This window comes from Ambystoma mexicanum, chromosome 12 (genome assembly GCF_040938575.1).
Source record: "Ambystoma mexicanum isolate Mex_15411 chromosome 12, UKY_AmexF1_1, whole genome shotgun sequence".
NCBI classification, from domain to species: Eukaryota; Metazoa; Chordata; class Amphibia; order Caudata; family Ambystomatidae; genus Ambystoma; species Ambystoma mexicanum.
In genome coordinates, this window is record NC_090936.1 from 919,876,001 (window position 1) to 919,902,199 (window position 26,199).

The 26,199-nt window shown below is 47.4% G+C and overlaps 1 protein-coding gene across 10 annotated transcripts in view; it reads right to left on the minus strand.

Annotated features, from left to right (window-relative positions):
- CAPS2 (calcyphosine 2) overlaps positions 1–26,199 on the minus strand; it is a 1,666,464-nt gene that overhangs the window by 409,305 nt on the left and 1,230,960 nt on the right. For all 10 annotated transcript variants that reach the window (XM_069629404.1, XM_069629399.1, XM_069629401.1 and 7 more), the window contains 2 exons: positions 3,968–4,063; positions 3,771–3,864 (listed from right to left, as the gene is read on the minus strand). In XM_069629404.1, the coding sequence (XP_069485505.1) occupies positions 3,771–3,864; positions 3,968–4,063 (190 nt within the window). The remainder of the gene's footprint in view (positions 1–3,770; positions 3,865–3,967; positions 4,064–26,199) is intronic.

Genomic DNA, 26,199 nt, shown 5'->3' on the forward strand with positions numbered 1-26,199 from the left:
TCTCCATAGCTGAGGCAATAATTTGTGGTGATAACAACCCTGAGGGAAAGGGAAGGGAAAAGGAAAGGCATTCTCGAATGGAAACAAGATAGTTCCACCCCCACTCTCCCTACTGTATGTTGGCCGGCGAGGCCAGGCCACGTGTTTGGCAGCGCCGAAGGATCTCCTCTGTCTCGTCTCCTCCGTCGAAGATGTTGTTCGGCGGAGAAACAGCTTTGCAGCTACGTTGAGGGGAGGGATCTATGTGTTAATGTAATCAGTCAGGACCAAGGTCCAGGAAATAAGTTTTGCAATGTCTCTCGAGGAGCTCCGCGTAAAGGCGACCAAAAGCTGGGCAGAAAATAACAATCTGAGGGACCTCGACGCGTGAGGGATTGTGGGTACACCGCACGTCACTATAGGGATAGTGTTACAGACACGCCTTGTCGACATCCCCTTTTTCGACTACGAAAAACAAAATGTAATACTCCGCAGTGACCACTGGATGTTGGACCTATGCACAGCATGTGATTCTAAGCAGATTAACAAACATCAGAAACAGCTTTCAGGCAATCTAGCTACACTCCTTTGCTTAGTGTCCTGTAGAAGAGTTTCAGACGTTAAAGCCCTAGAGATAGACAGGAAGATGTACTACCCGGAAGGGATAGCCTTTACCATAGCGCAGCGTACAAAGACCAATTCTAAAGTGATCTCATACCCATAATGGCCGAATAACGAGAAATTGTGTGTGGCGAATTGTATAAAGTGTTATGAAGCAGCGACAGCAGCGGTTAGACCGAAGGGGGGTACCCAGTTGCTTATAGCGCGTTTTAAACCATACAAAGCAGTTACGTCAGCTACTATTGCTAGATGGGTGAAGGAAGTGATGGAGTTGGCAGGTATAGACACGTCTAAATTTGGAGCGCACTCTACCAGGGGTGCCATGGCTTCACAAGCTTTTGCAGGCAGAGTTCTGCTGCAAGAGATCATGAAAGCAGCAGACTGGTCGAACGATTCAGTCTTTAAGACATTTTACTTCAAACCAGTATCTAATATAGCAGCTGCTGTTGTTGTTGAAAGCTTTGAACAAGCATAATACTCGCCTCCGGTCTTGTCATAGAATAAAGATTGCCCATGCGACTAGCACAGGAAGTCTTGATTCTATTAAAGACACAGAGTCGAGCATTATCCCACCCTAAGGGAATACGGCTGTAAGGGGCATGGTATATACTGTAAGACATGTCGCAGCAAATCTATGTAAATGCTTGATTATAACATGTGATAAATCGTATTCCCCTCCCTAACATGCACATTTCTCTTTTTGCATAAGAGAGGAGCAAAAGAATCACCGAGGTAGTGTACGAAAGCAGCAGAGCTGCGGAGTTAGAATACGGAGATCCTACCAATAATAGAAAGGACAGAATCAGTTGGATTATGCAAGAGGCAGTTGATTTTAGCCATTTGTTCAGTAAAAGCGAGCTGCAAAAGAAGAGGAAGGGACCATGAGAGGCAGTGACTTATAGTAGAAGGGATTGCCTGATTGGACAGTGAGAGAGAGGCTATTGGACTAGACATATTGAAGAACCTCATAGGGGATGTAGTTTAGCCGCGTTAAGGCTATGATGTTTCATTTTTTCTGTTTATACGAATGATAAAAAATAAAAAATACATTGAAACAAAAGAAAGATTTAAAAAGCGGTGGTTAGCAGTAATTAAAGAAGTTAAGCATAATGCTTGCCTCCGTGTCTTTAATAGAATCAAGACTTCCTGCGCTAGTCGCATGGGCAACCTTTATTCTCATTCAAAATAACAAAGTCGTCACGAAAGTGAAGAGGCACGTCTTATTTCTCGAAGCTAAAGGATTTATGGAAAAACAGAACTGAAGCCAAAAGGGTGCTGCACGTGCTATATATGCCTTCGATATCATCCTCGAGACGGAGGCCCTTGAGGGACATCGGGTCGACACCATCGATGCACAGTGCCCTCTGCCGAAAAAAATTATTCCGAAGCAGCTGAAGCTGGATAGCGAATATCAAAGAGGAGGAACACGTGGGAGGACCAATCCATTTGAATCAGATTCCTGCAAACATAAATATTTTTTAAAAATTGGGATTTGGAAAACAAACATAACAAATGTCTGGTTAAGAAGAAAGTGGGTGTCATGGTGGATGGCCCGAAGCATAGTTCGGGTGCTGCCAATGACAACGTGGGCTAGTTAAAGGCTGCGATTAGTTATTACATTTATCAATGGTAAGTAATATAAACAATAAAGCATTTTCTTTCTGTACTACAGTCAACTTTTGACGTCAAGCATCAGCCCTTGCCGGTGGTGAACGAAGAATCGTGAAAACCAAGCAACATTGTGGCCCTCGAGGAACTTATGGAAGTTTGATGACAGGCCCTGCAACATTGAAATGCCTAAATCTGCTTTCCCATTTGGGGCTCTCAGGGAGCCCGAGAGCCCCAAATGGGAAAGCAGATTTAGGCAGAAACACTGCAGCATTTAGCATTTCCCATTTGGGGCTCTCGGGCCCCCCGTGGGGAGCCCGAGAGCCCCAAATGGGAAATCAGCTGTAGGCAGAAACACTGCGGCATGTAAACACAACCGCGATGTGTTTCTGCCTGCCTTGGGTTTCACTTTGGGTCTCCGGTGCTCCCCTGGGGGAGCAACGGAGACCCAAAGTGATAGCCACAGCAGGCAGAAACACAACGTTATTGTGTTTGAAAACACTGCGGTTTTTCTTTCCGAGTTTCTCAGGCTCCTCCGAGCTGGAGGAGCCTGAGAAACTTGGAAAGAAACCACGCCCGGCAGAGACTATTGCACAGAAGGAACTGCATGTGATAAAAGCAATATTTAATCAAGAAAAGAATGCCTTTGAATTAGCTCATCAACCCATAAACTCTCTATACGACAGTTATTAGGCCTGCAACAAAACTGCTGAAATCGGCAGGTTCATTTAAGTGGATAGTTTTAATAACATTAATAATAGTCGTTGTACTCTCCTTTCCCACTCTCTTTGTGAAGCTGATGGCGCAAAAAACATCAAAACCTCCTTGCATGTTAATAATGAAATGTTAGCCCTGCTCGTTGACAGTATAGAAATTACGATTGCCAATACCATAAATGTAATAGAAGAAAACGACACTACACAAGAAGAAATGCAAACAATTGTGTAGCTTGACTATTCATGATAACATTATTTTATGCATCTTCGATTACAATAGCACAGCCTTTTAATAAAATGCACTTAGTTGGCAAACACAAGAACCTATAAGGCTTGGCGCACATGACATTAGCCTCTGTCCGAGGCAAAAATACTACCTGCAATACATTCTATATTCACATAATTAAGGCATTTTATGCCGAATGAAAACCTGAACAGGGGTCAAGTGGGCGCTAGACGCCTGTTCAGGTCTCATTATGTATAATGGAAAGATATGCTAGAAGCACTGAATTATGGGTAGGGTGAGCGAAGTGCGCAGGTCCGGAATGGTGCTGTAATGTAATGCCATGCAAGGTTGGAGAATGCTCTAGTAGGGCATTCTTTGTTAAATTAACTCAATAATTTCCCTTCTTCTGCTGCCTGAGGTTTCTGATTGGATTACTTGGTGATGGAATTTGGGTTTCAACACCACCAAGGAGCATAAAAGCAGCATCTCACCCATGTTCAATCTTAGATCTGCATACATATTGATAAAACAGGTTTACCAATGTAGCCCTTTAAATCAAATCTACTAGTTGTGTTTACTTGATTCCCAGAAAACAAACCTTTTCAGAAATAATTACTTACAACATAGATGTCTCCCAGGGCATACAGCTTTCCTTTACGCCTCCCACATTGGTGATTGTAGATGCCCTTCTGGATAAATGGTAATGCGCTTGTTCTATTACAGAAAGACACATCATCAAAAGTTAAGCACAACATATAAAAGACATGTATGATGTAAAGTCTTTATCAAATATCGGTTTACAAATTCTTCAACTTACCGATTTTTTCCAAACTGTCTATATTCATAAATAGTTAGGGATTTATCGTATGCAAAAAAGAATCCAATTAGTTCTTTACACGCATCACGCCCATTTCTGTAAGAAATAAATAGAATTATCAGAGAGAAGGACAGATAGTAAAATTTTGAAACTCAATCTGCCGTTTGACAGGGTAATTGTTTTCTGTATAGTCCATGGTAGTAATGCCTATGATAGCAGTAAGAAAAATAAGCAATTTTTAAAACTGCATTTTAAAGCATGTACATTCTGGTTATTTATATAGCTCCGGATAGAAAATATTGCCCCTTTGCAGCACCTCTATATACTGCCCCTACAATAAAGCAAATTGTTAACACTGTTGTAATATTCTGTAACATAAAAAAAACAGCAACATTCGGCCAGAATGTGAGATCAAAAGTGAGATTAAGTTATGTTATTGAGATTTATACAGCACATGCTGACATCTTTATGGCCTCCAGGCGATCAGGTGGTTCTGAAAAGGAACAAGGATTAGGGGCAGTTAATTAGCGGGACGAAGAGGGTGTTAGGCAGAAACCTGTGCAGTTCCCTTAGGGACCACTGCAAAAGGCTTAAGAACACAGGTGTTGGCAGTAAACCCAATTGGTAGCCGTCTGCACCACCCAGATTTACCTGGTAGCTAAAAAGAAGGGAGGGAAAAGGCAGAGTTATGAAAGAACACAATTTCAATACTTTTCAAAGAACCAAAGTGAGGCAGGTTAGGCAAAGTCTACTGGGGAGCAAGGAAGTTTAAATGCCAGGCCCACTCTTAGAGAAAGCAAGCGAAATGTGTCCAGGATCACACAGTGGGGTTATGCTCAAAGAGTCTTTGCAGATAGTTCACAAAAGATTGAGATCAAGTCAGGAAAAGTTAGTTAACAGGCACCAGGCTAACCCATGTTAGAAAGTCGAGGATTTACTGTCACCCCGAACAATCTGTCGCAAGGGAAGCCAGGCGGGACACAGTACCTGAAATAGGAAGGATGCTCCAGCAGGGGCAGTTGTTCCTGGCAGTGGGTGCAAGTCGGTTTTCCGTCCAGAGGAAGAGGAGATCTCAACGTGGAGGAAAGATGAAGGTCGTTGCACTGCCAGGGAAGAAACCAGCCACAGAGTTTTCCAGTTACGAGGTACTACCCTTTTCTTCGCGGTAGTGGTAAACCGTGTTATTCCGGTTGCCGGGGTGCTTGGCACAGGCAAGGCGGCCACAAGATGGTCCAGGAAGGCGAAAAGACGAGCAAACTGGTTATCCCCACCAGTCAAAGGAAGAAGACTCTACGGACTGGAGATCTCCTCTGTCATCAGGCAAAGTGGTGAGACGGTTCAGCAGGGCTCCACCGGTGGTGTCGTCGTTGCAGGCCGGCTCGGCTTCTCCCTCCTCGGATTCTTTAGGTCCTGTGGCGACTTCTGAAGTTCCAGTCCCCAAAGCCCTGCTTTTATGCAGAAAACCCCCATTCATCAGTCCTAGCTGTCACTCAAATATGCTAAGTGGTGAGCCAGACAGAGTGGCACCACTTTTGGAGGCTTCTGTGGAGAAGCCCGTCAAAAACTGGAACAAAGGGCTCAACTTGGGTTGGAGTCACAGAAGCGAACACAAACGCCATTTTGGAACAGAGTTTCGGCAAAATATACCAACCGGGGAATTTATATTAATTTAATATACCGGCGGTACGTTCGAGGCTATATTAAAAAGTGGTAGCCTTGAACAATGGGAAAATCCCATAGGAATATATTTACGGTCGAATATAAAAAGTAGTATCCACTGCCACCAGCCAAAACTCGGTCGGGGGGGACTGGATAGTGCCCCCTCGAACAACAGACCCTGGGGCAATCGAATTGCCCCGACCAGTACGTCCACAATAGGATGGTTTGTACTGGTTCTGTTCATAATTTGAAGACAAGTAAAGCCAATGGTGACTTTACATGCCCTGGGAGACAGTAGTCAGTCCCAGGGTATGGAGTCTAGGTTTGGGGATCGCTACGACACCCCTGGGTCACTGCACGTTGGGTGCTGTGTAACCCACATACCAAAAACACATGAAGCCCTATGGAGTAAAGGACCCCATAGCCCATAAAACACATACAAAGTCAAAGGAACACCTCAAATCATGTCTAAGAGTGGGAGAAAAAGAGTCTCACTCTTAGCAGGAGAAAAAAATAAACCCCAAAAATCCAGCAAAGCTGCTGGGGGACTCACTAGGTTTGGGAAATTAGCCTTTACAGAGAATTCTCCCTAACAGAGGGATACCCCAAGAGAGCATCTGCTGTTCTGTTGGTAGCTTCAGTTTGGAAAAAAACCTGTCATTGTGCGTTAGGTTTGCTTCTAGGTGGCACAGGTTAGGTGTTTGAATTTGTTTTGGTGCAGGAATTTGTGTAGGATTGTTTGGGTCTGTGGTGTAGTGCTGGAGATTTAGTGTGCTATGATTGAGGGGGAGAGGTGTGCAGCTTGCTGTGCGATTTTGAGTTGGGGCTGCTTTAGACGAGAGTGTGTCGTATACGTATTTGATGGTTGAGCGGTTTGTTTGTGAGACAATGTTACGTTTTAGTAGGGTTAATGTTGGGAAAGTGCTGTGTCCTTGTGGGCTACATTGTTTTATTATGGTTGAGATTAATTATAGTCATTGGCGTTATTATTGTTTCTTTTCATAGGGCTAGGCTGTTTGGTTGAGTCCGTTTTTGTGGTACTATCGTTGGTGCGACCTCTCCTTGTATCAAGTTTGTGTGTTTCATTTCAACAGTAACCCAACCACCTGGACAGGAAGTAAAGAGACAGGTTTTTAGTAGTTTTCTAAATTGTAGGTGTCCCTCAATTGTTCACAGATCGTTGGATAGTAAGTTCCAGCGTTTTGCTGAGATGCACAAGAAGAATTCACTGTGTTGCAATTTATTATTATTATAACTAATTATTATAGCCAATTATTATTATCATTGCTTTGGTTCAAGGTGATTGTCATTGCTGGATCTCAGGGCTTGTTTTGGTGTGTAGATGGAGATTTCTTCTTGCGTGAATTCCGGTCCTTGGCCATGGATTGCTCTATGGGTTATGCAGAGCGTTTTGAAGTAGATGCTTTTTTGACTAGTAGCCAGTGAAGAGTTCACAGTGCTGGTGTGATGTGTTCTCTCTTAGAGAGTCGGAGGAGTAGTCTTGCTGTTGCGTTCAGTATTAGTTGTCATTTTTGGATGAGGTAATCTGGCAAACCAAGATAGATGCTGTTGGCGTAGTCTATTCTTGTCATGGCGAGGGAGATGACGGTGAGTGTTCCTTGTAGGAAGTTGAGGTAGGGTAGTATCCTTTTTATTGTGCGCAGATGAAGCAACTTCTTCATTCACTTGTGGAATGTAAGCTCGCTGTCCATTAAGATTCCAAGATTTTCAACAACTTTGAAGGATTCCAGTCAGCAGTTTCCCATGTCCTTGGGCATGCTTCTGATGACTTTCTAGATGTTTATGATTTTGCTTTTCAAGTGGTTTGCCAGGTCGCCACATCATTTCTGCGAGGGAGTGGGTGTGTTGTTGCAGGCTGTTGGGTTTTTTAGCTCATTGACAGTGCACAACATATCTTTCTGTGTGTTGTTCACTTTTTTAATGCTTTTACGTCTTATTTCTTGTTGCTTTGAGGATTATGGTTTTATATAGCCATATCTGTTTCTGGAATGCAGGTTTATTCTGTTAGTCTAAGTTTTTCCTCCATGCTTGTTCCAGTTTTCTCTTTGCCTTCTTTAGGGCTGGGATGTGACCCATTTTGCTGCAGTTTTCTTTTTTGATGGGGGGGGGGCTTTTTCAGTGCGACAGCCTCTAAGGCTTCTGTGATCCATTTGTGGATTGTCTCTACACTTCTGTGTGTGAATTTTGTCTTAAACAGAGCCCAGAGGTTTTGTGAATTCTAGTGTGGTGTTGCAATCTATGTGGTTTAGGGATTCCCAGTTCCTTTTCTGAATTGGGACAGTGTTTAAGTGGAGGGTTGTATTCAGGGTTGGAGGCTGTATCACGAAAGGTACTGGAAGGTGGTGTAAGGAAGGCATGGTATGAAACAGTGAAGACAGATACAAGTGATCACAGTTCAATGGTGTTTATTGAACTTCAATGGGTTGGTAGAACGCCTATCTAAACCTAAATCTAAAGATGGGAGCAAGCTACGACCATCAAATAATAATAACGCAGTCCAAGTGGAGTCTGTCAAAATAAAAGTGCCTATAATAATAACCCTATTGCCAATCCTTACTTCAAAATACAAAATAGTGTGGGATAACAATGTATGCAAAAGAAAAGTGTTCAAGAAATGAGATGTCAGGATAGTTGAGCAGTGGGCTTCCCTTCCCCACGTTTTCAGCATGGGGCAAGGCAGCACGTGCGGGCTACGCTCAGACTCTGGTTTCTTGCCCATGAGGTAACAGTTCAACACATAGGCATCAGGGCCTTCCGCCAAAGTCTCTCTCGCAATGACAGTCTCTGATTGCAGAGGGCATGATGTAACAAACAAAACACAAATGTTCCTTTCCTGTGTCATTCACAAGTTCAAGACTGGTCTCCCTCCTTCGGGCTCAGACCACGGATCCCCTTGTTCGGGCTGAGATCCTCTTTTCCATAATGTTCACAACTTGCTCTCCCTCGTTCGGGTTCGGACCATGGATCCCCCTCGTCCGGGATCAGATCCCTTTTGATACCAGAATCGAGACTTTCGAATGTGCAATGGGTTTTGCATAAACCGTTGCAGGACCATTTTGATTCACTTCACACAATTACACTTCACATCCATTGTTATGATACCAAACAGAGACCTTAGATTAAGCACATTCAGGGTGCTGGACCACTCTGTCAATGGTATCGTATCTCTCCTTATGGTAAAACATTCACCAGTAATTCATCTTTACTTGCGTCTTTCATCACGCGTTTAACAATGTCTGTTCCAGTGTTCGTTTTACATTGTTGCCACTTGCAACCTTAATTTCAACAGAAAATGGCCTGGCATTGGGCTACCCAACTCACCGACTATGTTGTTCTCCCTTGCTTCTTTGTTCTTGGAGCCAAGGATGATACCATAGCATCTGCTGCTCCTGCCGGCCTTGTTCAGTTACGAGGGAGGGCCCTCGGTATCTCCGACACACAATGCAGGATTCTTCAGCCTGGTTTCCTGGTCTTACGCTTTCTGCCTTGAAGGGTTCTTGAAAGTAACAGCTTCATGCCAAAAAGGTCATGGGTTGCCCTTTCTTACAAACCCCCTGTGCCTGGCCGTCGCCCTTCCCTTGTTCAGCTGCTGACTCGAAACTGCTGTACTTTCGTGTGCTTTGCCTCGCTCAGTGTGTGCTTCCGTCTCTCACCATCCGGTGTCCCACTGCCAGAGGACCCCTCAACCCAGGTGATCCTCCCACACTGGTCCACACCCAGGGTCTGTATCCAAAGGCGATGGCCATGCCCTGGTCACCTGAGAGAGAGTTCTGCAGGAACTAGCGGGTGAGACACCTTCTGGTTTCTCCCTCCTGGTCTCCCTCCTTCGGGCTCAGACCACGGATCCCCTTGTTCGGGCTGAGATCCTCTTTTCCATAATGTTCACAACTTGCTCTCCCTCGTTCGGGTTCGGACCATGGATCCCCCTCGTCCGGGATCAGATCCCTTTTGATACCAGAATCGAGACTTTCGAATGTGCAATGGGTTTTGCATAAACCGTTGCAGGACCATTTTGATTCACTTCACACAATTACACTTCACATCCATTGTTATGATACCAAACAGAGACCTTAGATTAAGCACATTCAGGGTGCTGGACCACTCTGTCAATGGTATCGTATCTCTCCTTATGGTAAAACATTCACCAGTAATTCATCTTTACTTGCGTCTTTCATCACGCGTTTAACAATGTCTGTTCCAGTGTTCGTTTTACATTGTTGCCACTTGCAACCTTAATTTCAACAGAAAATGGCCTGGCATTGGGCTACCCAACTCACCGACTATGTTGTTCTCCGTTGCTTCTTTGTTCTTGGAGCCAAGGATGATACCATAGCATCTGCTGCTCCTGCCGGCCTTGTTCAGTTACGAGGGAGGGCCCTCGGTATCTCCGACACACAATGCAGGATTCTTCAGCCTGGTTTCCTGGTCTTACGCTTTCTGCCTTGAAGGGTTCTTGAAAGTAACAGCTTCATGCCAAAAAGGTCATGGGTTGCCCTTTCTTACAAACCCCCTGTGCCTGGCCGTCGCCCTTCCCTTGTTCAGCTGAGAGAAACCTTCTGGTTTCTCACACACCATTCCCCTATGCAATGTAGCTGCATCTGTTTCACAGGGAAAATGGGAAAGGAAATTGACTTTCCCTTGGTGTTCCACAATGAAACAGTAGGGTTGCAGGTTTAACAACCATCACATGACTCGAGGGTTAGAGTCCTTTTTTTGGCTTATCCATACTAACAGTGAAAGGTCTGTGTCAAGGGTGAACTTGATCCCCAAAAGGTAGCATCTTAGATGGGTGATTGACCATTTGATGGTAAGGGCCTCTAACTCCAATACAGAGTAGTACATTTCATGAGGGAAGACTTTTCGACTATTGAATAGGATAGGATGTACTAATCCATCACACATTTACGATAAGACTGCTGCTAACCCTGCAAGAGAGGCATCAGTTTGTAATGCAAAACTACTTTGAAAAATCTACCACCTTTAGGATTGGGTTCTGGCACAAGGCTTGTTTTAAAGTGATTGAAGCATGTGTCATCCTCGTCAGTCTAATGAAGCTTCTGGGGTTCAGCGCTCATTAATTTGTTGGTTAATCTAGTTGTTTCATCCCAAAAATTTAGAATGATCCAACAGTAATAACCAATCAATCCTAGGAACGCCCTTAGGTCCCTCTTAGTCTTAGGCATGGGGTTATGTAAGACGGCTTTCACTTTTTCTCGTTGGGGTTGGAGACTGCCATTCCCCGCAAAGAAGCAGAGGTGCTCACGGCTGATTGTGCCAGCTTACATTTAGATGGATTGGCAGCTAAGCCGGCTTCTCCAAGGGTTCTCATGATGATATAAAAGATGGAAGCGATGGTCTGCCCAAGTCTTGCTGTAAATGACTATGTCATCAATATAAGCCCCACAGAAATCGGAATATGGCAGCAATATCCTGTCCGTAAGACATTGGAAAGCGGTTGGGGTCCCATGTAGGCCAAAAGGGAGGACTTTAAACTGGAATAGTCCCTGGGGTGTTGGGAAAGCTCTCTTTTCTTTATCAGGTCTATGTACGGGGACCCGCCAATATCCCTTGGTGATGTCTAGGGTCGATAAAAAGACGGCACCTCCTAGTTTATCAATTAATTCATTGATGCACAGCATGGGATAGGCATTGAAGGTGGAGATGGCATTAACCTGCCTGAAGTCTATGCAAATCTGCCAGGAATGATCTAGTTTGGTTACCGATACAATAGGGGAGGACTATGGGCTGGAAGAAGGCTCGATAATGTTTGCCCTCAGCATCTTTTTAACTTCCTCTACCACAATTTGTTTTTGGGCTTCTGGAACCACTTTTCCCTTTGGAGTTCTGATATAGTAATAAGTACCATTTACTATCCCTGGTTTTTCGCAGAATACATCAGGGAAGGTCATGACCAGGTTGTTTAAGTCTTCTTGTTTCCGGCTAGATCGTTCTTGGGGAATAAGTTCCGAGTTGTCCATATCCTTTGGCATTATACAAGGCAAATATCGAGATGGGGGCAGTGGAAGGATTCTCCTTCCACTCCTTTAATTGATTTACATGGTAAAGGTGGGTCTTTTGATTTTTATCAGATTGAGCTATTTTATAGTAACAGGTCCCTGTTTGCCCTAGAACCTCATATGGCCCATGCCATTTTGAGACAAGTTTATTTTCAGAGCTAAGTAAGAGGAATAATACCTTTTGTCCTACTGAAAATATTATTAAATGTACTTTGTCATAGGTGAACAATTGTTGGGCCTGAGCTTTTTCCATGCAAGTGTAGAATAGATTTCAAACAAGGTTCATATGCTCTCGTAATCGTGTAGCTCTTTGTGGAAGGGGAATAGGTGCCTCCTCTCTTCCCAGGTCTCCCGGGGCATGTCTAAGACATCTCTTGGTTCTCTACACTAAAGTAGGTCAAAAGGAGAGAAACCGGTGGATGCCCAAGCGGTTTTCCTCACTGCAAATAGGATCCAGGGGATGATGCTGTCCCAGTCCTTTTCATCCTGATCTACCGATTTTCTCAAAATCATCTTAAGGGTTTTATTGAGCCAGCATGTCTGTTTGGGGGTAGTAAACTGAGGACTTAAGGTGGAGATCTGTAGCAATTCCTTGACTTCACTCATCAGTGTGTTCATAAAATTGGATCCCTGATCCGTTACAATTTCCTTGGGTAAATCAACTCTAGAAAAGGTAGGGTAGGTATGGGGTAAAGGTGTTACAGGTAAGAGAGGGATACCGCGTCCCACCATCCGCTGTCCCACGCCCGAGGAACCCTCACCCAGGTAATCCTCCTGCACTGCTCCACCCCCAGGGTCTGGATCCAAAGGTGATGGCCGTGCCCTGGCCATCTGACAGAGAAATCCACGGGACCTAGCGGGTGAGACACCTTCTGGATTCTCACAGTGATCACTCCAGAGAATGGAAATTGGTGGGCAGTGGTTGCCATGTTTCTTTTACAGACAATTGCATCTAGGGTGTGCACAGCTGAATGGGTTGCTCATTTCACTAATTATTGTAGATGCATTGTTGATAGTTGTGAAGACAGTGATTTAGCAGAGTTGGTGGTTTGTTCTTTCAACCATATATAGAAGCCCCCTAGTATGATCCGGTGGTCATATTTTATGACAATGTTGGTTTATGGCATTTACAAAAGAGTCAGTGCAAGGTGGATTGTATGTGGGCGGTGTTACCAACTCTGATACTGCATTGTCATTTGGTTTTCGCTGAGGCCCCTCTGATGTGGTGAGAGAGACTGGGCTAGAGCGGAACAGCTGTGCCATGCAAGGTTGCAACGTTGTGTTCCCTCCTGAGAAGGTACACAGCAGATGATTCAGCTGGAGCAGGATTAGATCCCCAAGGACAGAGGCTGCCTCACAGACACGACAGAGAAACCATTTCGCAACTATGGCACTATGGCACTACCTCCTTCCCCCTTTCCCTTCCATGGACAGTTTTGGTATTATACGTGCTGTTTCATGGGTGAGCCACTCCATTTGTATATAAAGATGAGCCACGCATCGGTTGTGTGGGGTAGGTAAAGCAGTGAGCGGAAATTCCATGCCCTGGTGCCTGCTTGCCATTTCTCTATACTTCTGGTCGCCTATGTATCATTTGTGTCTAGTGCACATGGTCGGGCAGGATCAGACATTAACATGATGGTGCCAAAACCCAGTACTCCCCTTCCTCATGTTCGTGACTGGGGAATACAACAGGTAAGTGCAAAGAGCGTTATTCGCTGTACCTGTTGCATGCTTGACTGGGGACCTCGTTTGAAGCAGCCGATAGGCAGCAACACCCAGACAAAGACAACCCCCCGGAAAAATGCACAATTACACCATCATACAGCAAGATGGCGCTGGTAGTTCTTAAGGCAGAGGGATCATTCAGGGATCCCAGATCTGCTGTAACACTAACAGTGCAGGTGTGGAAAGAGTAGGGGGCAGACCTGTCATATAAATCAGGGTCCAGGGCAGTGCTGTAGAGGTTTAGGAGCATGGTGGACAATTGGGATGTAGCCACCCAGTCGGTATGACGGAATAGGGAGGTGGGGATCGGATCACCCAGGAACAGCAGTTATATAGGGGAACACAGGGAAGGACAAGAGAGACTGTGGTAAACCACAAGCGAAACCCCAAGACATCATGAAGGTGAAGATAGCGAGGGATAAGATCCCCTTGGATTTTGAAGACATGCTTACACACATTTTCATGAGGGATACAACTGAGTAAGAGCGGGCCACAATGTGGCAGCTGTTGCCAGACGACATACCCAGGGTGGTGGAAGGGAAGGTGGATGTGGAGGAAAGGTTAAGTTTTATCCAGGTGTGGGCATACATACTGAAAGCCGCTGAAGACGCGTGGCTGACAGTGGGGCAAGCAGCGCTGATGAGGGAGTGCAAGGAGTGGGCGGATGGACAACACACAGAGGGGCACAATTGTGAGGTGCTAGCACAAACGCCTGTGTGGGTGGGTGACGCAGAATGCAATGGAGGTGGCTCTATGCATTTCTGAGAAACGGGAGGAAGAGGGATGAGCTATGGACTGGCTGGGTACCACGGGAGGCAAGTGTGTGCAAAAGAGGGGCAGGACGACATTCTGGGCTTAACATTCCGGGGAAAAGGGGTGCAATGATAGAAACGCGCTTAGAAAACTTGTGTACAGGCGTGTTATAAATGACATGTCATATCATATCATATAATTCAGCGAATAGGTTGCCTGCAGGGGGAGAGAGACAGTTTACAGATAGTCCCAATGGCTGTGGTGAAGGCCGCTACTAAGAGTACCACCCACATTCTGACACACACAAATGGGGTGCTAACAGCATGGGAGGAAACATACCCAGACAGAAGGGTAAGAAATAAACTCGATATCTGAAGGAAGGGCGACTGTGCAGTGTTAAAATTGAACAGTTTACTGCTGTACGTTAAAGCATACGGGATACCGTGCACCTTACACAGGGCAGTGGAAGGGGTAGTGTTAGAAAACCACATGAATGCAAGTCAGACTGTCAAAGCCCAAAATGCGTTTTCAAGGCAGGTGCACCAGAGTTTTAAACATGATGGGTACATTTTGAAATGTCATTATGAAGTTCACATGTGTGTAGGTGGCCAAAGGACACACACAGATTTTACAAGACATTTGGAAATGGCATTTGTGAGGTTATTACTGTAGTTTTTGCTAAGTGCTAATATGTTTACACACACACACACAAGTTTTTACTGTGTACATATTAATTGAAATATTGGTAGGACTATGCTTTAAAGAGATTTTTACTCAAAATAATGTTACATTGTTGGCATGTCTTTATTTGTAAAACTGAAGACCTAGTTAGGTTATATGTCTTGGTTTCCTGGTTAAGGTTGCATACATGAATCTGTGAATTTGTCATCATTTAATGTTAAATAATGTTTGTACAGTATTTTAACATACCTTCATTGTAGTCAAATGCCTTTAAAGGTGCACAAACTATTGACATTGTAGGCAATTCTTTTTAGAATTTGCTGCTGCAAAACCAAGTTTGTAGTTACCTAAATGGTTAGTATAGTTGAGGTAATCATACTGCATTTTATTTCCTGTATTACATTGTAGCAACCCTTTCTTTTTGAAAGTGTTATTTTTTATGGGTGTTTGTTTGATCCAATTTTTATTTTATAAAATAGTTTACATTTTTATTTCACATCTTATATAGAAATACTTGCAGAAAATGAGATAGTATATAATGTGTATATGTATATATATTTATTGTTAAATATTTTAAAGAACTGAACAGAGGTTTTTTTGTCTGCAACAAGAGTTTTTTTCCCCTCATTTGCATTATTAATGAATACAATCTTTTATTGGCTGTGTACTAGGAATACATTCGATATTGTATATATATATTTTAAATATAAACTTTATTTACAAACACTTGGCAACAATACTTCATCACAGTTATTAAGCAGTGGAACGAGACCATGTCAAGTACATATCAGCTGTGCCCAGTGGTACATAGATGAACAATAGCACTAGTGGAAGCCTATAACACTCATGTTGAGGCACCCTCTCTGGCTAGGTATGACCTAAAGTTACCCCAAATATCGTTGGGACGACCAACGCTGGGTAGCAGGGTTATATACAGTGCCTCCATTTCATTGGGTCAGGTAACATCATTCAGCCACATCACGAATGTGGGTGGTAGTTTGAGTCCATTTCATCAATATAGTCCATTTGATTAACAGACCCAAGCCTTTGGCATGGTGAATCATGACATCCTGCTCAACCGTCTCTGTGATAACCTGGGTATCACCGATCAGGCCCTGGCCTGGCTTACCTCTTTCCTCTCTGATCAACCGTCCCAGGTCCAACTTGGGTCCTTCCTTTCCTCTATCTCACTCTCTACCTGTGGTGTTCCCCAGGGTTCTAACCTCGCTCCCTGGATTTTCAACCAATACTTGGCACCACTTGCCCACCGCACTGCTGCTCTATGCTATAACTTTCAGTGCTATGTGGATGACACTGTGCTGGTCTTCATGCTTCCCTCCGTCACCTCCTCTCCTTCTCTATCCCTGACTGTCTGTCCGCTATCCAGGAGTGGTGTGCTGCAAATGATCTCTGCCTTAACGCCAGCAAGACTGAGATTCTCCTCATCGGCACACCTGCACCCTCCTTTCCTGTCACTCTCTGGCAGGTGTCCCTTGGCCCTCTTCCTGCTCCCACCTGTGAGGCTAAGAACCTGAGGGTCATCTTGGACTACACACACACTCCTTTCCTCCTAACATCTCTGACGTCTCTAAGAAGTCAAACTACCAACTGCACCTCCTCAGAGATATTCTCCATTTCCTCTCCTTCCCCCTGAAGCTTACTGTCTCTCGAGCTCTGGTTCTCTCTAGGCTTGTCTATTGCAACAGCCTTTTTCTAAAACTGCCTACTTATACTCTCCTCCCACTACAACTCATCCAGAACAGGACTGCTCCCGGCGGCCGCTGCATATATCCTTCTGAATAAACCCTTTTTCCTGCTATAAAGAATCCCATCTCCCTATGAACGTTGGCAAACGCACATGGGCAACTGTCGCCGCAGTTCTGGGACGAATCGGATCCTGGAGACCCCAACTCCGGCTCAAAGACCGCCGGCCTGCTGGCGGGCACGCCGTGGCCAGTGCAGCGTGAGTGGAGGCGACTGCTCACCCCTCCCCCACCGGGGCACGCCAACGCTTTGGAGCCGGGATACTCACTGAGGGGGCGCCAGCGAGCCGACAAAGCATGCCCTGGGACGCTCTGCCGGGACCACTGGAGTCACGAGTGTGACCCCCTCTGCCCGCCTGATCCCGAACTTTGTTAGGAGGTGGGGCTGAAGAGGCTCCGATCGCAGATCTACTGCAACCCGCTGGAGAATCCCACACACTCCCTCCAGTGCCGGCGGAGGATTACGCGGGAAGTGCTCTGGCGCCTCCTCGTCCCGGACCCGGCGGCTACTTGAAGTGCTTGTCCCAGGCCTGGACTTACGCCACCAGCCTCTCATCGGCGGTCTGTCCCCCCCCCCATCAGCGAGACTGCACTGCCGAGGGTTGAGCCGCGGCACGCCTGGGAAGATCTAGTGCCGCGCTCCCCTTCCGGAAGACAACACAAAGGCAATGGACCAGGCCAGGTAGGGGTGTGAGTGGGCCCAGGAGCCAACCCTGCTTCTTCCCCCCTGGCCTTACACGGCCCCTTATAAACCTGGTCCGGCAACAGGGCCAGTGCAGCCCATGATCAGAACTCTTAAGGACCGTAATAGGCAATAACCTGCGCTCCCCCAGGGAATTTTATAGGGATATGATCCCGCACTCCCTCCAAGCAGTCTCCCTCCGATCAGGTTCTCAACATACCTGGACTGCCGTGGGGGCGCGGATGTGAGGGTCGATCCACGAAACAGCTCCTACAGGACACTGCTACTACGAGGCGAGCTCCCCCCCACCCGCCTGGCCTACCAGTCTGTGCGAGAGACCCACACCCTGGAGACATACACTCCGCTGACCTCGACACCGACCCTGTGTGAATACACCAGGGTCCCCTTGTGTCACTCCTGGCCCAACTACGTAATATACACGTGCCTGCTACCATACTGGGTGTGCCACCTGCGACATGGGGAAAGAAAAATCTAAACTACAAACTCTTCAAAGTAAGATGGACTTTTACACAACAGGGCCCCCCCTACCCTCCCGCCAGGGAATGCAGACTCCGGAAGAGGAAGTTGCCGGCGAGGAGAATCATGATCCCCCAATTTCTCTCTCTGACCTCATGAAGGCGATTGGGGACTCGAGAACATTGCTGGAACTCAAAATTGGCGGCCTGTCCTCAGAGGTCTCCCTTATCCGCCAGTATCTACGCAACCTCTCAGCTAGGGTGGGCGAGGCGGAACAAAGGGTGTCCGCCACAGAAGACACCGTCCACCGCCTGGAACAGGACCTTGCCGCAATCACCCAGAAAGTCTCCCAGCTGGAATACCGCGCTGAGGACAATGAGGGGAGAGCGCGGCGCAATAACCTGAGGATCCTCGGAATACCAGAGAAAGAAGAGGGCCCCAGTGCTGAACTGTTCCTTGAAGACTGGCTGACCCACGTCTTTGCTCCTAAAAAGCTATCCAAATTTTTCTCCAAAGAAAGAGCACACAGGGTGCCCACTGGCCGACCTTCCCCGGGAGCCCCACCTAGAACAATGATCGCAAGGGTGCTGAACTACCGGGACCAGGATGCGATCCTGCAAATGGCCAGGGCCTCCGGCCCGATCACGTACAATGGCTACAAGGTCGGGTTCTATCCCGATTACACCAAGGAAGTCCAAAAGGCCCGCCAGTCATTCGACTCTGTTAAGAAGAAACTCCAGTCGTTATCTGTCAAATACGCCCTGTTCTTCCCGGCACTACTCAAAGTCTACTACGAGGGCACCACTTACCTCTTCCACAACCCCAAGGAGGCATGGGACTGGCTTGAAACTCAAGTCCTCTCGGGCCCTGGAGCGGGGCGCACACCACCGGGCCCACCCACACAGAAGCCCTGATCCGAGCGGCCCTCGCCCCCTCACCAATACAGACGACAGCACGGCTGGGAACCTTACAGAGAAGGGATAAACTCTACGCAATATGGGGACGATTCTCCAACACAATAACATGGGAACACTCACTTAGCGGCTGCCACACCTAGTGCGTCACAAGCGCCATCACAGTCCGGGCTATCCCGAGGAAGTTCACCAAGTTATAAGTTTGATGTTTGGGCGACAGGTGCTCCCAGTTGGGGGGTGGAAGGGGAAGTACAGGGAGGGGGGTGTTTTAGGTATATAAGGAATCAGAATCACGGATCGAGAAGGCATGACACCGAAAAGCACCGGCGAGGGGGGCGCGCACGGCCTAAGGGCGAGACAGCCGATACCAATGTTATCCAGGCGTCTGGCATGTCACCACAGGGCGACCACGGGCGTTTCCTCTGCGGGAGCATCCCTGCACTCCCTTGAACACTATGCAACTGTCATTGATCCTTCCAGATGCCGAGTTACAGCACCCACGCAGATAGAATGAACTCCAACAAGGTATCCTTACTGTCCTGGAATGTTAACGGACTGAGCTCCAGCATAAAGCGAAGGCTGGTGCTCCAATATCTCAATCGCTACTCGTCGGACATAGCTCTTCTAAACGAAATGCATCTGATAGTTACGGACACCAATTTTTTCAAAAGGTCCAACTATCCACACACCTACCAGGCCAGATTCACGAAAGGCGCCAGGGGCACGATAATCCTCGTCCACAAACGCGTCTTCCTACAGGTTAGGAAGGTCAAAGCTGACTCCCGGGGCCGATATGTGATGCTATTCCCCGATATTTGGGGTGAGAAATGGGGCCTCGCAGCAATTTATGCCCCCCCAACCCCACGCTCACGAAGGAACTACTGTCTGAACTGCAAAATGTCCTCCTGGAGGAAGAGGCCGATCTGTGGGTGATAGGGGGGGACTTTAACGAAGTCATGGACACTGCTCTCGATAGATCTCATAGGAGATCCGGATGCCGCCCCGCCTCTACCCCACTCGCCATTTTCGCCGAAGCCCTGGGACTGACGGACACATGGCGCTCACTCCATGGCGACGAGGCTGGTTTTTCCTTCTTCTCTGGCGTGCACAAATCGTTCTCCAGGATTGATTATGCCTTCATCCCCAATAGCATAAACCAGACACTCCTGGCTGTGGAATTCCTCACAAGGGGTGTCTCGGACCACTCTCCACTTCTCCTAACCCTGAACAATGCCTGCCCAGGTCTGAATCGCAACTGGCGCCTGAACACATACCATCTGCGGCTCCCCGAGATAGCGGAGGAACTGGAAAAAAAGACAACGGAGTATTTCGAAATCAACGAGGGCTCAGTGGACTGCCCGATCTCATCTGGGAGACATACAAGACAGTTCTTCAGGGAGAAGCTATCTCTGCGGTTTCCGCCCACCAAAAAAGACAAGTCCAAAAGATCAGAGAGGCAGAGGCACATGTCCTGGAGTGTGAGCGACAGACCCTAGAACACAGCAACCGGGAGACGAAGGATGCCCTGACCACGGCACAAGATGCCCTCAGTAACCTAGCTCTGGACACAGCACGAACAGCCCACCAGCTCATCCAGAGTCAAATTTATGAACCTGGCGACAAAGCAAACAAGACACTGGCCTGGTTGGAGAGGCGGGAACAAAACAGGAGACATGTACGTGCCATTAAATCGCCGGATGACACACTACTCACAGATGACTCTGACATTGTCGAAGCATTTGCCACCTACTATGAGAAGCTCTACACCCCACCCGCCGAGAGCTTGCTGGCTGTACCCTCCCACTACCTCGACCGGATCGAGATCCCGAAACTCTCACGACACCAGTCGGAACTCCTGAACGCGGAACTCACAGAGACCGAGGTGAAAGAGGCACTAACACAGCTCCAGCCCGGGAAAACCCCAGGTCCCAACGGTTTCCCCACAGAAACATGGAAATACCTCGGAGGTACGCTATCAACCCATATGCACCGCATGTTCCTACGAAGCAAAAAACTTGGGGCGCTCCCCTCGGACCTCAGGAAGGCATGCATAGTAGTCATACATAAACCAGGGAAACCTCCGGAGGAATGTGCCTCCTATCGCCCCATCTCACTAATTAATGGAGAAGCCAAGGTCCTCACCAGAGCACTCGCCAACAGGCTTCTGAAGGTAATAGAGACCCATATCCATCCGGACCAATGTGGATTTATGCCCAATAAATCCACTCGTATGAATCTACGCAGAATCCAACTGGCGCTGAGCAGAGCCAAAGAAATACCGGCCCCACTAACCCACTTGGCGGTGGACTTTGAAAAGGCATTTGACTCGGTGGGGTGGGACGCTCTGTGGGCAATCATGGACCGGATGAACCTGGGGCAAGCATTCATATCATGGGTCAGGCTGCTCTATGCATCCCCGGAGGCCACGGTAAGAGTGAATGGCAGATCCTCCAAATCTTTCCCCTTGGGTAGGGGTACGAGACAGGGGTGCCCGCTGTCTCCGCTTCTCTTCCTCCTGGCCATCCAACCACCTGCTATTGAGCTCAGAGCTAACACCAACTGGACTGGGTTCGCCTAGCTGGGGGGAGGTGAAGACCGCCTCTCGCTCTATGCGGACGACCTTCTTGTCTACCTTAGTAACCCGTGCACCTCATGCCCTATTGTCTCCCTCATCCTTAGGGAATATCAAAACTTTGCGGGCCAGAAAGTGAATGAAACCAAAACCATTTACTTCCCAATCCAGGGTGGTGAATCTGCGATTCCTGAGTCCTGCCCATACCATATCTCTATCAGGGAATTTACATATCTAGGCATACGACTCAATCCGACACTTGAAAGGTTCCCGCAGCTGAACCTACAACCAGCAGTACTAGAGCGGTTCAACAGAGACACTTTCCACTGGCAATCACTCCCCCTGTCGCTAATGGGCAGAGCCGCACTATTCAAAATGATGACCCTCCCCAGACTCCTCTACCTTCTCCAAAACGCCCCATTCACCATCCCCAGAGAAACCTTCGCACTTATTGATAGGAATCTCTGCACGCTACTATGGGGAGGAAAGCAATCCAGAATCGCCCTTGATGCACTCCAGAGATCGGTCTGGGAGGGGGGTATCGGTTTACCCTGCATACGTACGTATTACCTTGCGACACAGATCGGAGTGGTAAACGATTGGATGCATGCAGACCCCAGACTACCGCACATCCGTATCGAGCTAGAGACCATGACCCCGCTAACCCCATTGCAGACACTGTATGCCACCCACGACCATCTCCTGAAGTTACCCAAGACGACTCATCATGTCCGTCGAGCTTGGCGGGAAGCACACAAATTGATCGGCTGGAAAGGAATCCCAACACTGTCCCAACCTATATGGCACAACGCACTCCTCCCAGAAGTAGTGAAAATGGGCTCTTTCGCTCACTGGCACGCAAAAGGGATACACACACTGGCACATGTGATACAGGGGGGTCGCCTCCTAGACTTCGGGACCATGCAAGTGCAGTTTGATCTGGCGCCCATGGACCGGTTTCGGCATGCGCAGTTGGCCCACGCCATCCACACCCAATTCCCAGACATGACAAACATACCCCCATGCTCTCTCATTGAGACCAATATCCTCCCGCAAGGCATCCCCTCAAAGGTCACCTCCACTCTCTATCAGGCACTCAATTCTTTTGGGGCTACACAGCTTGACGGGCTCAAAGCAAAGTGGGAAAGGGATGTGGGCCAACTGGAGCCGGAAGATTGGGTTGATGCATTAATGTCCCCCAGGGAAATTGGATAGAAAATAAACTCAGACTAATACAACTGAGAATCCTTCACCGCTCTTATCACTCATGTACTGCAATGGCCAGATTGGGGGGGCTAGAAGATGGTACATGCATCAGATGCAAAACTGAGCCAGCCACCTTCTACCATATGATATGGGATTGCCCAGTGCTACGGTCTTCTGGGGGGACTGTATTAATATGATCTCTGCCGCCATGGAAACACTTATCCCTGGGGACCCCAAAATGGTACTCTTCGGCATCTGGGGAGAAGTAGATCTGACAAAACATGAAATAATGTTCCTGTCAATAGCGTTAGGGGCCGGAAAGAGACTTATCGCGGCTAAATGGGGTTCTGCAGACCCACTGTGCCTGAACTGCTGGAGGAATGACCTGGACAGGTGCGCGGCTTCAGAACGTCGGATCTGTAACGCAAGGGGTTGCCCCCGCAAATTCGAAAAAATATGGGGCAAATGGCTTGATGCACATTGAACCCCGCCGATGGATACAGTTCAGCATCTTGAATAACATTATTTGCCTGCGTTGCCCTGCAACTGTCCTGGGCCCTCGACCCTGCGGAGCCCCTCTTGCTTTTGATATTGCCTTTGATACTGCTATGCCTCTCTCATTTGTTGTATGCCGATGATTCATGTTTCTTGTTATTATGTTATGCTTTTAAACTCAATAAACAGAGTTATAAACAAAAAAAAGACTTGTCCTTGGCCTCAAGCCCTGGGATCATATCTCTCTAGCCCTGAAATCTCTTCATAGGCTTCCAGTGGCTGCAAGAATTAAGCGCTTTGCTCCTCCACCTCCCACATGGTCAGTAGCTTCTACAAGCAACAAGTTGGGGGTAGATCTCTTTCCTCGGCTGGGGTCTCCTTATGGAACAGCCTCCCTGCCACTCTAAACCTTGAGGAGAACCACCTCTGGTTCCGGAAGCACCTCAAGACCTTCCTCTTTGCTTCTATCTTTGCTCTTCCTCTTCCCTGCTGAACGTTCTGTTTCGGTACCCTGCACCTGGTTACCTTCTGACTTTAGGCCCAGGTCCCTGCCGACCCATTCACTCACTCGCACTGTCTCCTGGCAACCCCTGCACTTGGGTCTGTATCTGTAACCCTACAGTCCCCTTACCTGCACTTATCAGATACCCTTTATCTGCACGTTAAACCCCGCACTTGCAACCCTGCTGGCTGCACTACCAGTTGTTGTTATCCCTTGCTTAGCACTTTCCACTTCTTCCCTCCCCCTTGCACTCTCCCACTTCCCTCTCCCCTGCACTTGCGCATTCTCAATTTCACTGGGCCTAATAAGATCATTGTTTTTGTCCTCCCTTGTTCTCCTTCCTTGCCTCGTCGCGCTCTGAAACACTTAAGTATGAGCGCGATACAAATAAAATATCAATATCAAGTTAAAAAACTTATGTTTAATACATCCAGCTTCTTTGTGTAACCCAGCACATGCTCACAGGCGGTCATTGATAATTGCATACCCAGTATGTTCGAAAGTGCATCATCCACAGCACGCCAAAAGTTATATAGAGTAGGGGAGGACCACAACATATGTAACAAGGTTGCATTTTCTGCTTTACATCTAGGACATACACACAGACTGTCAGCCTGAAATAGGGCCAGTCCTGATGAGGGGGAAATACAGCCTATTTAACATTTTGAAGTGTATTAGTCTGTACTTCGAATTTAAGGATACCCCCTTTGTCAAGGTGCAAATCGCCTTCCATTGCTCATCCGAAAAGTCAATGTGGAGATTGTTGCCCCTCCTGCAGCAGGTGGACCGGCCACGCTGTGTGCCCATGGTTTGCATTACTTTGTACAACACGGAAATACTTTTCTTTGCGCCGGGTATTAATAGAATATAGGACAGGCATGCATTTGACAGGGGTCCCTTCAGGAACATGGACCAGCGTGCTTTCACAGCAGCTTGAATGCACAAGTAATATAGGGCCTGCAGTGCACCAATGCCCACAGTCAACCGCACATCCTCGCCGCTCACAAAACAACCCTTTTCATATAAATGACCAACATTGAGAATGCCCTCCTTGCGCTAGCCCTTTTCAATATTTCTGTTCAGGCTGGGGGTAGTGTCGGTAAGCCCCGTAGGGGGAGGCGCTTGTCAGATAACTGTCAAGTGAGATTTGGCATTGAGCCGCCTCCACGCCTGCCAGGCTGACCTGACAGGATCCAATGGGTGTGACAGTAAGTTTTGCCTACATAGAAAGAGGGACACTAGCGGAACCGGGCCAGCACACGCCGCTCCAGGCGACCATGTGGTAGGGTGATATCCCCAGGCCAATAGGAGGCATTGTGTATCTGTGCAGCGAAGTAATATAACTCAACGTCAGGCGCATTGAAACCACCCTCCTCAAATGGTCAAATTTGCCCAGGTAAGGCGGATTGGGACCCCTGCCCAAATATAAGAGGTACACATAGCAGTAATTTCCCTGAGCACGGCGTGGCCTGGCCACTGAGGAATATTATGGAACATATATAACAGTGTTTGGACTATCATCATTTTGAACAGAGACAGTCTCCCAGCGAGCGACATTGGTATAGGACCCCATCGCTGAAGCTTATATCCATGCAAGCACCATAACTCAGCTCCCTAGTGTGTGCCGTTGAACCGGCTGATCGAAATACGAAGGTATCATATGGACTGAGGGGCCCAGGTTAGTCTCTTCTTGCAGGCCGGTTCCAACGTATTATCATTTAGCAGGACAATTTCGGATGTATTGCTATTTAGGCGCAGGCCTGAGTATCCACTGAATTCCACCACTGAGTCAATCACGTCAGACAGATTGGTGTCCGGGTCCTTTATATACAGCAGAATATCATCTGCGTATAATGATATGATCTCTGCCCTCCCACCACGTGGTATACCAGAACGCTTCTTTTAAGCCTGCAGTTTGTCCCCCAGTGGTGCAATAATCAGTGGAAACAGTAAGGGGATAGCGGGAAACCCTGTCTAGTTCTGCCCTCCAGAAACAGCACCCGAGAGTCACGGCTATTAGTCCGTACCCAGGCGAAAGGTGACATATAGAGAAGCCTCACCCAAGAGACGGAACCCGGTCCAAACCCATAGTTGGACAGTACCTGGAATAAGAACAGCCATGATACAGTATCGAAAGGCTTTTGCAGGTCAGTGATTACTACGGCCTGCCACTCGGAGGGCGTCTGCGCCACTACATTCTAGAATCAAAGGTTAAATGCAGCAAATTCAGAGATCAGGAGGCACCATGTGTGGCATCAAAGGTGAAAGTGTCAATGCCAGCACCTTTGCAAATAAATAAATAAATATTGCATCCATATTTATGAGTGACAGCGGCCTGTAGGATCCGCAGTCTTCTGGGGCCCTATCTGGTTTAAGCAGTAGTATAAATATTGCTTTGTGTAGCGTCACTGGCAGCATCCTTTCTCGAGGGCCTCCTCCCACAACTGTAAAAGATACAGGGCTAGCACATCTAGGTATTCTTTATAATACTACACCCCAAGTCCATCAGAGCCCGGGGGTCGTCCTGCTGGGTAGGTCGAGCACTGCCACCTTCATTTCTTCCACCATTGTTGGTGCCTCCAATGCGTGTCAGGTCTCTCCGGTGAACAAGGTCATTGATATACCGTCTAGGTAATGTGTGGTCCCTCCCGGAGTAGCATTCGCCTTAGGCTGGTATAGCGCACAGTAAAAGTTATAGAAAACCTTGTTAATATCAGCATCTGTGTGTGCTGTCGAGCCACCCGCCTTCCTAATGTAGGGTA